Source organism: Eucyclogobius newberryi, unplaced genomic scaffold (assembly GCF_026437365.1).
Source record: "Eucyclogobius newberryi isolate DKJ021-1_F unplaced genomic scaffold, fEucNew1.0.hap1 SCAF_7, whole genome shotgun sequence".
NCBI lineage: Eukaryota > Metazoa > Chordata > Actinopteri > Gobiiformes > Gobiidae > Eucyclogobius > Eucyclogobius newberryi.
In genome coordinates, this window is record NW_027316389.1 from 2,850,581 (window position 1) to 2,864,402 (window position 13,822).

Here is a 13,822-nt window from a genome sequence, read left to right on the forward strand (position 1 = left end):
GGAAATCCTTGATGCAAGGGTGACGAGAAGGGTCGTGGATTGAGGTAGAGGGTGCGAACTCAGCAACGGAGAAAACCAAAGAAAGCGAGAAGGAACATCGCTTCTAGGGTGCGGGTGATGTGAGGGTGCAGGAGGTTGGATCTGATGGTGACGAGACATCGAAGAAGGAGATCTGACGTGAGGGGGAGCATCCTGCGGATCATTGGGCGACTCTGCCTTTGCAAGCCTTTGATGACCATCGTGGCTTGTGTGAAAACCGGAACGGGAAGAGAGTAGCCTGAGAGCAACCTGGAGAAGAAGTTGATGCCGCTCAGGTAAGCTTTGATGGTACCAGGGGTTAGAGTAAGATAGGTGAAAGCAAACGAGATGTAATTGGTTAATGAGAGAATGTCAAGAGAGGGGAAAGGCAGGTTAAAGTAGCTGTGAAAGGAACGGAAGCTGTTCCAGGCGGTCCAGTAGGAAGACAACGTTCTGGGAGTGAAGCTGTGCAGGATAGCAGATCGGGAGATGAAGAGGAGGTCGGCCAGAGCGGGGTTCATGTGTGGAATGTGGTGGCTGAAAATGGAGGGACAGGAATCGGTAGGGGGTCTGCCTCGGGAGCCAATGTCCTGAATTTCTGAAAAGCAAAACGGGAGAGAGAATCGGCAACAGAATTAAGGTAACCGGGAATGTATTTCGCTTGCTTGATGGACAACCAGGTGAGGCGGCGGACGAAAGGCATGATGGGAAGTGCATTGCTTCTGCCTTTGTTGATGATGTCAACGACTGCGAGATTGTCGGATTGAATAGCCACGCACGTGGAAGTCCACTCGTGGCCCCAGAGAAGAGTGGCAATGACAACGGGATAGATCTCGAATAAGGCGGAGGAGGATGGACCGGACTTATGAATGAAATCGAGAAACTCATTGGGCCAGGGGGCTGAGAACCACCTGCCCAGGTAATAACCCCCAAAGCCTGCTGATGGTGCAGCATCTGTAAAGAGAAAGATGTCTAATGGGGCTGAAATGATGTCCCGATAGAAAAGCGTGATACCATTCCAGTTGGAAAGTAGCAAGTGCCAGAATCGAAGCTCTGACTTGACCGACTTGCTTAGGATGATTACGCTGTGGAGGGATTTAACGGAAGATGCTAGTGTCAACAGGTGGGAAATGAATGCTCGTCCTTGAGGAATGATGCGCATGGCGAAGTTGAGATGACCAAGGAGTGAGAGGAGCTGCCGTTTCGAGCATGAAATGGCGACGAGGAAGTTACTGAGGAGGAGGGAGATCCGGTTCAGCTTCACTGTTGGGAGGGAAGCTTGGTATTTGACTGTGTCGAGGGTAATGCCGAGGAACTCTAGGGAGGTGGAAGGACCCAGGGTCTTCTCTTCCGACAGGGGAACCCCGAGGGACGAGAAGACGTTTTTTAGAGTCAACAGGTCGCGTGCCGGAGGGGACGAGATTGGCGAGACGAGCAGAAAGTCGTCAAGAAGGTGAACCAGGAATGGTACATCATGTTTGTTAAGGAGGATCCAGCAGAGGGCTTCGGATAGGCAGTCGAACAGTTTGGGGCTGCTTTTACATCCGAAGGTGAGACGGACAGCAAAGTAAAAGGCACCTTTCCAGCAGACGCCGAAGAAACGCCAGAAATCTGGGTGGATGGGGAGCACTTTGAAAGCGTTTGTGATGTCGGCCTTGGATAGCCAGGCAGCGTGGCCGGCCAGTTTTATTAGAGATATGGCGTGGTCGATAGTGGCGTACTTCAGTGCAAACTCATCGCTTGGAATGAGGCTATTGATGCTGGGGATGTGACAGCCGTGGGGAGCTGAGAGATCAATTATTAAGCGTTTTTTGCCAGAGTATTTTCTAGTTGCTATGCCGATGGGACTGATCCTGAAGGGTGAGAATGGAGGATTTGTAAAGGGGCCAATCATGTGGCCATCTTTTACCTCTTTAGCGAGGAGAGAATCCACGACTCCTGGTTCCTTCAGGGCTGACTGCAGGTTTTTGCAGGTGAAGGAAGTGGATGGAGGAGAAATAAGGCCGGGCCGGAAACCCTCGGAGAATCCGGTGATGAGGAATCTGACGAATTCTGGGTCTGGATGATCCTGTAGTGCCTTGGACAAGGCGGGAATCTGAATGGGTGTGGAAACTTTGTATAGTCATGATGTTGGGTTGTGGGGGCACGCCGAACGAGAGTGCCCTCCGCCACAGAAGGAGCAGGTATGCAGGAATCTGCATTGGGATAGGGTGCAACGAGAGGCGTTGAAATTGTTGCATATCGCTTTGCCGCCCTGAAGCATGATGGGACGGCCTCTCTTGTCGACGCCTTGGGGAATTGGAATTTTTGCAGACATTGGTGGGATCGGAACTGGTTGAGTGGCTGGACGGACCGGAGCCGGGGCCTGAGCCTGGGTTGGAGGCCTTCTGGCTGGGAAGACGCAGGCGGTGGCCGGGTGGGATGGGGCGCCGCAGGAGCTGCAGCAAACTGAAGCTCGAGATGCAAAAATCCTGCAATAAAGTTCCTGATCAAGACTCCCCCAGAATGTGTTTTGATTGAATTGCTGAAGTCGGGCAGCGGCTTGGGAGGAGAAAAGGATGTGATACTGATAGAACCCTGGGCCACTTAATCTGATGGCCAGATCTAGGATCAGGGTCATGTAAGAGTCGAATTCTTCACGGCGATTGGGATACATGGAGTCAGATTATGTCGAAGGTGGGGCCCAGGACACGGAGGGCAAAGCCCAAGCCGTAAATGACGTGGTTTGTGGCGCGGCCACGGAGGGTAGGGCACCCGGCGCGGGGGGTTGGGAAGTTGGGACCACTGAGGAATCTATGGTACCGGAAGTGGAATGCTGATGAATGAGAGGCTCTTGGGAACTTTTAGCGTGAGCCGGGGAAGGTTGGAATGGAACCACTCCTGGCTGGCTACTCGAACCATGGGGATGGGAAGGTGGCCTCCTGGAAGTAGATGTCCCAGCGGGAAAGCGATTTCGCGTAGGTGAGTCTGGAGCGACGGACTTCCCTGAGGAACGGGCGTGGGGCGTCTGCGAATGAGACATGGTGGTGTTTAGGAAGGATGAAAGGAACTGGACGTCCCGGTGCCCGGAGGGAAGTGTGGGAGCTGGCATCTCGGTGCCCGGGATGGGGTGGGGGGAAGGAAGGAGGAGACATGGCATCCCGGTGCCGAGGGGGGAAGAAAGTAGAACTGGCATCCCGGTGCCGAGGGGGGAAAGAAAGTAGACCTGGCATCCCGGTGCCGAGGGGGGAAACAAGTTAGACCTGGCATCCCGGTGCCGAAGGGGGAAAGAAGTAGAACTGGCATCCCGGTGCGGAAGGGGGAAATGAAGTAGACCTGGCATCCCGGTGCCGAAGGGGGAAAGAAAGTAGAACTGGCATCCCGGTGCCGAAGGGGGAAAGAAGTAGAACTGGCATCCCGGTGCGGAAGGGGGAAATGAAGTAGACCTGGCATCCCGGTGCCGAAGGGGGAAAGAAAGTAGACCTGGCATCCCGGTGCCGCGGGGGGAAAGAAAGTAGACCTGGCATCCCGGTGCCGAGGGGGGAAAGAAAGTAGACCTGGCATCCCGGTGCCGAGGGGGAAAGAAAGTAGACCTGGCATCCCGGTGCCGAGGGGGGAAACAAGTTAGACCTGGCATCCCGGTGCCGAGGGGGGAAAGAAAGTAGACCTGGCATCCCGGTGCCGAGGGGGGGAAAGAAAGTAGACCTGGCATCCCGGTGCCGAGGGGGGAAAGAAAGTAGACCTGGCATCCCGGTGCCGAGGGGGGAAAGAAAGTAGACCTGGCATCCCGGTGCCGAGGGGGGAAAGAAGGTAGACCTGGCATCCCGGTGCCGAGGGGGGAAAGAAGGTAGACCTGGCATCCCGGTGCCGAGGGGGGAAAGAAGGTAGACCTGGCATCCCGGTGCCGAGGGGGGAAAGAAGGTAGACCTGGCATCCCGGTGCCGAGGGGGGAAAGAAGGTAGACCTGGCATCCCGGTGCCGAGGGGGGATTAGAGATGGGGGAAATAGGAGAACTGGCATGAGGTAGAGAGATGTTTAGTAAAAGGTAGTGTTCATTGTTAGGGGGAAGGGCGAAAAGGAGATCTGGCATCCCGGTGCCTGGGGGAGAGAGCATGAGGGGGTAGAGAGCGAGCAAGAAAGAGGGGGCATGAAGAAGAGACATACTTACTTGTTTAGGAATAAATGAGAGAAAAAGTGAGGCCTAGTGATCCAGGAAGAGAAAATTGCAACCTTTCGCTGGATAAGAGTGGGGCCTCGCATGAACCCGGCGAGAGGGAGGGAGAAGGAGGGAGGAGGAGAAAGAGAGCGCGGGTGAGCGAGAGCCAGGGTAAAGGACGGGGTTGAAAAGGAATGAGGGGGAAAGGGGAGGAGTTTAATATTTATTTATATATTAGAATTTTTTTTATTTTTTTATTTTTTTATTATTTGTTGAGGAATCTCGTCAATTATGCGTATGTGGTATATTAATATGATCGATTGACGAGTACCCATTATTAAACGTGTCCTTAGAGGAGTGCCCGGGGCAGAAAAATAAGAAATTGGTGATCGGGCAACTAGTGCTTTTAGAAGTGAGCACGGTGAAAAGTAAATTGTTGAACTATTAAACTATGAAGGAAAGTATAGAACTTTGAAGCGCAGCCCGGTGCAGGACAAGCAAACGTGAAAGAAAGACTCACTCTTCTGGAAGAACCTGCGGCACCTTTGCCGTGAGTTGGAGGAGCGGAGCGCGCACCGCTTCCTGACCTCGGAACGGCGCGGTTAGAGCGGGCGTGCGCTGGAGTGTTGTGCTGGTCAAAGAGCAGGTTAAATAGCGTGCTCTTGTTGTCGGTGCGGTGGAATATGATGCCCTTATTTTTGAGCGCTCGCTGGAGACCTGCCACTGTCCATTCGGATGGTCTAGGCGGAGAGGAGCGCCGAGTCCGTATTGGACGTGTTTGGGGCGAGGATCGGGGCCGGATAAGGGCCTCCGGAGAGCGGCGAGGCCGCGTGGAGGACCCGGGAGAGCGGAGGGATCTGGAGTAGGTGCTGGTAGGTGGGGATCCGTGTCGGGACGCCCGTCTACTGGCTGGTGCTTTGCCTTTTGAACGAGGATGGAGTCTGGTAATGAATCTACTGGGTGTACTGGGTTGGGACAAAGGAGAGGAAGGCGAAACGGGAAAAGAAATAACGGAACGTAAACGAGAACTGCGCCTGGGTGAACGGCTCCGGGACCGAGGGCGGCGAGGTGGTAGCCCGAAATGCGCCCCGGTGGAGGTCTCCTGGGATGGTGGAGGCGAAGCCTGGGATGGGCTGATCAGGTCCTCGTCGGAAGGAAGAAGGCTCAGTAGATCCATGGTGAGTCGAAAGTTCGTTTTGGCGCTTCAGAGGGTAAATCTTGCAACGCATGAAGTAACGAACGCAGGTGTAATTGATTGGCCTGTTTAAATACTGTGGCCGCCGGAAGGGACGTGGAAGGGGGTGTGGTCCTGCTCCCGAACTTAAGATAACAGACTTATCTTCATGTATGACACACGTATGACAGACCAAAGCATGTAGGAGCGGATGAATCTAGACAAAAATGTGATGTTTGATTCAGGAGGAGGAGATGCTTCTGGCTGCGGTGGAGGAAGGACAAGACAAAGTGCTGGATCTGAAACAACAACTTGTGATGAAGAAAAGTCATGTGACCAGCGCCAAAACTGACCTGGACCTGAAGCTGCAGAAACTCCAGAAGATCAACAAGTACAAGAGCTACTTTTGTTCTAACATGTCCCGGTTTAGACCTGTTTAGACCTGGTTTAGACCTGGTTTAGACCCGGTTTAGACCCGGTTTAGACCCGGTTTAGACCTGTTTAGACCTGGTTTAGACCTGTTTAGACCTGGTTTAGACCTGGTTTAGACCCGGTTTAGACCCGGTTTAGACCCGGTTTAGACCTGTTTAGACCTGGTTTAGACCTGGTTTAGACCCGGTTTAGACCCGGTTTAGACCTGTTTAGACCTGGTTTAGACCTGGTTTAGACCCGGTTTAGACCCGGTTTAGACCCGGTTTAGACCCGGTTTAGACCTGTTTAGACCTGGTTTAGACCCGGTTTAGACCCGGTTTAGACCCGGTTTAGACCCGGTTTAGCCCCGGTTTAGACCCGGTTTAGACCCGGTTTAGACCTGTTTAGACCTGGTTTAGACCCGGTTTAGACCCGGTTTAGACCCGGTTTAGACCTGGTTCAGACCTGGTTTAGACCCGGTTTAGACCCGGTTTAGACCCGGTTTAGACCCGGTTTAGACCTGGTTCAGACCTGGTTCTAGACCTGGTTCTAGACCTGGTCTCTGGTCTCCTCAGGGACCTGGTGAACCTGCAGATGGAGGTGATGATGCTGGAGTCAGAGCTGGAGCAGAAACGACTTTTCAGACACAATCTGCTCATGGACTGTAAAATCCAGGGTTTGTCCATCAAACTGCTGTCAGGAGACATCCACCAGCTGTCTCAGGTACATGTACTACAAATACTACACATACTGCAGATACTACAGATACTACAGATACTACAAATACTACAGATACTACAAATACTACAGATACTACAGATACTACAAATACTACAGATACTACAAATACTACAGATACTACAGATACTACAGATACTACAAATACTACAGATACTACAAATACTACAGATACTACAGATACTACAAATACTACAGATACTACAAATACTACAAATACTACAGATACTACAAATACTACAGATACTACAGATACTACAAATACTACAGATACTACAAATACTACAGATACTACAAATACTACAGATACTACAGATACTACAAATACTACAGATACTACAAATACTACAGATACTACAAATACTACAAATACTACAGATACTACAGATACTACAAATACTACAGATACTACAAATACTACAGATACTACAGATACTACAGATACTACAGATACTACAGATACTACAAATACTACAAATACTACAGATACTACAGATACTACAGATACTACAGATACTACAAATACTACAGATACTACAAATACTACAGATACTACAAATACTACAGATACTACAGATACTACAGATACTACAGATACTACAAATACTACAGATACTACAGATACTACAGATACTACAGATACTACAAATACTACAGATACTACAAATACTACAGATACTACAAATACTACAGATACTACAGATACTACAGATACTACAAATACTACAGATACTACAAATACTAGAGACATGGAGGTTCGAGCAGGTTGTTGTGAGGAATGAGAGACACAGAGTCCCATTGTGTCCATCTTCTGTCCAAGAGGTCCATTTACATCGTCCTCGATGGTCGGAGCCAGAATGTGTCCGCTGGTTATAGCAGGAGAATAAAGTGTATGTTATAAACATGTGACACTGGCCCCCCCTAGTGTTCATCTCCCTCCACGTGTCACTCAGTCCTATTTTCTTCAATCAGAGACAGAACTTGTTAGGCCCGAGCCCCAGCAGGGCGGAGGGCCCATTCCTAGGCCTCCTGGACGCTTCTGGAGGCTCCTGGACGTTCCATGAGGCTCCTGGGCGCTCCTGGACACTCGCTCCTGGGCGCTCCTGGACACTCGCTCCTGGACGCTCCTGGACACTCGCTCCTGGAGGCTCCTGGACGCTCCTGGACACTCGCTCCTGGAGGCTCCTGGACGCTCGCTCCTGGAGGCTCCTGGACGCTCCTGCACACGCGCTCCTGGAGGCTCCTGGACGCTCCTGCACACGCGCTCCTGGAGGCTCCTGGACGCTCCTGCACACGCGCTCCTGGAGGCTCCTGGACGCTCCTGCACACGCGCTCCTGGAGGCTCCTGGACGCTCCTGCACACGCGCTCCTGGACTCTCCTGGACTCTCCTGCACACGCGCTCCTGGAGGCTCCTGGACGCTCCTGCACACGCGCTCCTGGACTCTCCTGGACTCTCCTGCACACGCGCTCCTGGAGGCTACTGGACGCTCCTGCACACGCGCTCCTGGAGGCTCCTGGACGCTCCTGCACACGCGCTCCTGGACTCTCCTGGACTCTCCTGCACACGCGCTCCTGGAGGCTACTGGACGCTCCTGCACACGCGCTCCTGGAGGCTACTGGACGCTCCTGCACACGCGCTCCTGGACTCTCCTGGACTCTCCTGCACACGCGCTCCTGGAGGCTCCTGGACGCTCCTGCACACGCGCTCCTGGAGGCTACTGGACGCTCCTGCACACGCGCTCCTGGAGGCTCCTGGACGCTCCTGCACACGCGCTCCTGGAGGCTCCTGGACGCTCCTGCACACGCGCTCCTGGAGGCTCCTGGACGCTCCTGCACACGCGCTCCTGGAGGCTCCTGGACGCTCCTGCACACGCGCTCCTGGAGGCTACTGGACGCTCCTGCACACGCGCTCCTGGAGGCTACTGGACGCTCCTGCACACGCGCTCCTGGACTCTCCTGGACTCTCCTGCACACGCGCTCCTGGGCGCTCCTGGACACTCGCTCCTGGACGCTCCTGGACACTCGCTCCTGGAGGCTCCTGGACGCTCCTGGACACTCGCTCCTGGAGGCTCCTGGACGCTCGCTCCTGGAGGCTCCTGGACGCTCCTGCACACGCGCTCCTGGAGGCTCCTGGACGCTCCTGCACACGCGCTCCTGGAGGCTCCTGGACGCTCCTGCACACGCGCTCCTGGAGGCTCCTGGACGCTCCTGCACACGCGCTCCTGGAGGCTCCTGGACGCTCCTGCACACGCGCTCCTGGACTCTCCTGGACTCTCCTGCACACGCGCTCCTGGAGGCTCCTGGACGCTCCTGCACACGCGCTCCTGGACTCTCCTGGACTCTCCTGCACACGCGCTCCTGGAGGCTCCTGGACGCTCCTGCACACGCGCTCCTGGACTCTCCTGGACTCTCCTGCACACGCGCTCCTGGAGGCTACTGGACGCTCCTGCACACGCGCTCCTGGAGGCTCCTGGACGCTCCTGCACACGCGCTCCTGGACTCTCCTGGACTCTCCTGCACACGCGCTCCTGGAGGCTACTGGACGCTCCTGCACACGCGCTCCTGGAGGCTACTGGACGCTCCTGCACACGCGCTCCTGGACTCTCCTGGACTCTCCTGCACACGCGCTCCTGGAGGCTCCTGGACGCTCCTGCACACGCGCTCCTGGAGGCTACTGGACGCTCCTGCACACGCGCTCCTGGAGGCTCCTGGACGCTCCTGCACACGCGCTCCTGGAGGCTCCTGGACGCTCCTGCACACGCGCTCCTGGAGGCTCCTGGACGCTCCTGCACACGCGCTCCTGGAGGCTCCTGGACGCTCCTGCACACGCGCTCCTGGAGGCTACTGGACGCTCCTGCACACGCGCTCCTGGAGGCTACTGGACGCTCCTGCACACGCGCTCCTGGACTCTCCTGGACTCTCCTGCACACGCGCTCCTGGAGGCTCCTGGACGCTCCTGCACACGCGCTCCTGGACTCTCCTGGACTCTCCTGCACACGCGCTCCTGGAGGCTACTGGACGCTCCTGCACACGCGCTCCTGGACTCTCCTGGACTCTCCTGCACACGCGCTCCTGGAGGCTCCTGGACGCTCCTGCACACGCGCTCCTGGACTCTCCTGGACTCTCCTGCACACGCGCTCCTGGAGGCTACTGGACGCTCCTGCACACGCGCTCCTGGACGCTCCTGCACACGCGCTCCTGGACGCTCCTGCACACGCGCTCCTGGACGCTCCTGCACACGCGCTCCTGGAGGCTCCTGCACACGCGCTCCTGGAGGCTCCTGGACGCTCCTGCACACTCGCTCCTGGGCACTCCTGGAGGCTCCTGGGCGCTCCTGGCTTTAGTCCTCACAAAGATCTGGACACAGTTTATGAAGAAAAGCCAGAGTAAATGATGATGACTCTGTGTTTCAGCTGGAGGACGACTCTGAGAGAGCGGTGTCCACCATGAAGACCTACGAGAGAGAAGCTCAGATCATCATCGACTTCTCTGCTCTGAGGCAGGACCGGCAGGTGACACCAGCAGGGGCACAACACACCATCACAGTGTTTATCTTTAAAAAGAGACAGTTCCAGCATGTATGTTGTTACTTTCTAATGGTTCATCTGAAGAATCATAAAGAAGATTCATCCGGACATTTCAACATTTATCCAAAAGTCATTCTCAATCTGTGGGTCTAGTCTGTTCTCTTTATCTATTTGTTTGCACTGTTTCCCTGAAGTGAATCTTCTTTGTTCCCCAACAGCCCTGTAATGGGCCATATCATCCTATTGTTAGCTGCTGCAGCTCTTCATCACCAGGATAGGCTGTTATCAGGAGGCTCCGCTTGGTGGGCGGGGCTTACTCAGACTAGCTCCTCAGATTGAGAATGACTTTTGGATGACAGCGTGTTTTGTCCAGATGATCCACCGTCTGAGGGACAAAGTGTCCTGTGTCTCCTCAGTGTCTGCAGGAGGAGCAGGAGGTGGAGGCGTGTATCGAGGGTCTGAGCGACTCTCTGCTGCTCCTGGAGGAGGTGCTCGCACGAACCGCCGCTCCAAACCTCAAAGCTGTGGAGAAGATGAGACAGGTCAAGGAGAAGCTGCAGGACGTCGCTGAAGGTCAGACGCCTCCTCACACCTGCTCCTCACACCTGCTCTGATGCCTCCTCACACCTGCTCTGATGCCTCCTCACACCTGCTCTGATGCCTCCTCACACCTGCTCTGATGCCTCCTCACACCTGCTCTGATGCCTCACAGCTGCTCCTCACACCTGCTCTGATGCCTCCTCACACCTGCTCTGATGCCTCCTCACACCTGCTCTGATGCCTCCTCACACCTGCTCTGATGCCTCCTCACACCTGCTCTGATGCCTCACAGCTGCTCCTCACACCTGCTCTGATGCCTCCTCACACCTGCTTTGATGCCTCACACCTGCTCCTCACACCTGCTCTGATGTCTCCTCACACCTGCTCTGATGCCTCCTCACACCTGCTCCTCACACCTGCTCCTCACACCTGCTCTGATGCCTCACACCTGCTCTGATGTCTCCTCACACCTGCTCTGATGCCTCACACCTGCTCCTCACACCTGCTCTGATGCCTCCTCACACCTGCTCCTCACACCTGCTCTGATGCCTCCTCACACCTGCTCTGATGCCTCCTCACACCTGCTCCTCACACCTGCTCTGATGCCTCCTCACACCTGCTCTGATGTGTCCTCACACCTGCTCCTCACACCTGCTCTGATGCCTCCTCACACCTGCTCCTCACACCTGCTCCTCACACCTGCTCCTCACACCTGCTCTGATGCCTCCTCACACCTGCTCTGATGTCTCCTCACACCTGCTCTGATGTCTCCTCACACCTGCTCTGATGTGTCCTCACACCTGCTCCTCACACCTGCTCTGATGTCTCCTCACACCTGCTCTGATGTCTCCTCACACCTGCTCTGATGCCTCCTCACACCTGCTCTGATGCCTCACACCTGCTCCTCACACCTGCTCTGATGTCTCCTCACACCTGCTCTGATGCCTCCTCACACCTGCTCCTCACACCTGCTCTGATGCCTCACACCTGCTCTGATGTCTCCTCACACCTGCTCTGATGCCTCCTCACACCTGCTCTGATGCCTCCTCACACCTGCTCCTCACACCTGCTCTGATGCCTCCTCACACCTGCTCTGATGCCTCCTCACACCTGCTCCTCACACCTGCTCTGACGCCTCCTCACACCTGCTCTGATGCCTCCTCACACCTGCTCTGATGTGTCCTCACACCTGCTCCTCACACCTGCTCTGATGTCTCCTCACACCTGCTCCTCACACCTGCTCTGATGTCTCCTCACACCTGCTCTGATGTCTCCTCACACCTGCTCCTCACACCTGCTCTGATGTCTCCTCACACCTGCTCTGATGTCTCCTCACACCTGCTCTGATGTCTCCTCACACCTGCTCTGATGTCTCCTCACACCTGCTCTGATGTGTCCTCACACCTGCTCCTCACACCTGCTCTGATGTCTCCTCACACCTGCTCTGATGTCTCCTCACACCTGCTCCTCACACCTGCTCTGATGTCTCCTCACACCTGCTCTGATGTCTCCTCACACCTGCTCTGATGTCTCCTCACACCTGCTCTGATGTGTCCTCACACCTGCTCCTCACACCTGCTCTGATGCCTCCTCACACCTGCTCCTCACACCTGCTCCTCACACCTGCTCTGATGCTCCACAGCGTTCGACGCGAGCAGTCGAGCGACTCGTAAATGCAGTCTGGAGTTTGAGGCGCTGAAGACTCAGAGATGTCAGATGTTCACTCAGTGTTTCGAACACGTGTCTGTGAAGATCGACCACATCTACAAACACATCTGCAGGAACAACAGTGCTCAGGTACCACTGGACCTGGACCGGGACCTGGACCTGGACCTGAACTGGACCAGGACCTGGACTGGACCAGGACTGGACCAGGACCGGGACCAGGACCAGGACCAGGACCAGGACTGGACCAGGACTGACCATGTCTCTGTTGAAGGCCATCCTGAGTGCGGAGAACCCTGAGGAGCCGTACTTGGGGGGCGTCAGTTATAACTGTGTGGCTCCAGGGAAAAGGTTCATGTCCATGGATAATCTGTCTGGAGGAGAAAAGGCTCTGGCTGCGCTCGCTCTCGTCTTCGCCATCCACAGGTTTGAACTTTACTCTTCTGATCAGAGCAGATAGAGGAACTGTAGAAGAACTGTAGAGGAACTGTAGAGAAACTGTAGAGGAACTGTAGAGAAACTGAAGAAGAACCGTAGAGGAACTGTAGAAGAACTGTAGAGGAACTGTAGAAGAACTCAAGAAGAACTGTAGAAGAACTGTAAAGGAACTCAAGAAGGACTTTAGAGGAACTCAAGAGAAACTGTCGAAGAACTGTAGAGGAACTGTAGAAGAACTGTAGAGGAACTGTAGAGAAACTGTAGAGGAACTGTAGAGAAACTGAAGAAGAACCGTAGAGGAACTGTAGAAGAACTGTAGAGGAACTGTAGAAGAACTCAAGAAGAACTGTAGAAGAACTGTAAAGGAACTCAAGAAGGACTTTAGAGGAACTCAAGAGAAACTGTCGAAGAACTGTAGAGGAACTCAAGAAGGACTGTAGAGGAACTCAAGGAGAACTCAAGAAGAACTGTAGAGGAACTCAAGAAGGACTGTAGAGGAACTCAAGAAGGACTGTAGAGGAACTCAAGAAGAACTATATAAGAAGTGTCGAGGAACTCAAGCAGAACTCAAGAGGAACTGTAGAGGAACTATAGAAGAACTGTAGAGGAACTCAAGAAGAAGTGTAGAGGAGCTGTAGTGGAACTGTAGAACTGTAGAGGAGCTGTAGAGGAACTGTAGAACTGTAGAGGAGCTGTAGAGGAACTGTAGAACTGTAGAGGAGCTATAGAGGAGCTGTAGAGGAACTGTAGAGGACCTGTAGAACTGTAGAGGAGCTATAGAGGAGCTGTAGAGGAACTGTAGAGGAGCTGTAGAACTGTAGAGGAGCTATAGAGGAACTTTAGAACTGTAGAGGAGCTGTAGAACTGTAGAGGAGCTATAGAGGAACTGTAGAGGAACTGTAGAACTGTAGAGGAGCTATAGAGGAGCTGTAGAGGAACTGTAGAGGAGCTGTAGAACTGTAGAGGAGCTATAGAGGAACTGTAGAGGAACTGTAGAACTGTAGAGGAGCTATAGAGGAACTTTAGAACTGTAGAGGAGCTGTAGAACTGTAGAGGAGCTATAGAGGAACTGTAGAGGAACTGTAGAACTGTAGAGGAGCTATAGAGGAACTTTAGAACTGTAGAGGAGCTGTAGAACTGTAGAGGAGCTATAGAGGAACTGTAGAGGAACTGTA

General features: G+C 54.1%; 1 protein-coding gene across 1 annotated transcript in view; it reads left to right on the forward strand.

Moving 5' to 3' along the window:
* Nucleotides 1–13,822, forward strand: part of smc1b (structural maintenance of chromosomes 1B) — a 37,037-nt gene that overhangs the window by 19,446 nt on the left and 3,769 nt on the right. The window contains exons 17-22 of the mRNA XM_072435570.1: nucleotides 5,573–5,718; nucleotides 6,314–6,461; nucleotides 9,891–9,989; nucleotides 10,421–10,577; nucleotides 12,187–12,341; nucleotides 12,484–12,635. Coding sequence (XP_072291671.1) covers nucleotides 5,573–5,718; nucleotides 6,314–6,461; nucleotides 9,891–9,989; nucleotides 10,421–10,577; nucleotides 12,187–12,341; nucleotides 12,484–12,635 — 857 coding nt within the window. The remainder of the gene's footprint in view (nucleotides 1–5,572; nucleotides 5,719–6,313; nucleotides 6,462–9,890; nucleotides 9,990–10,420; nucleotides 10,578–12,186; nucleotides 12,342–12,483; nucleotides 12,636–13,822) is intronic.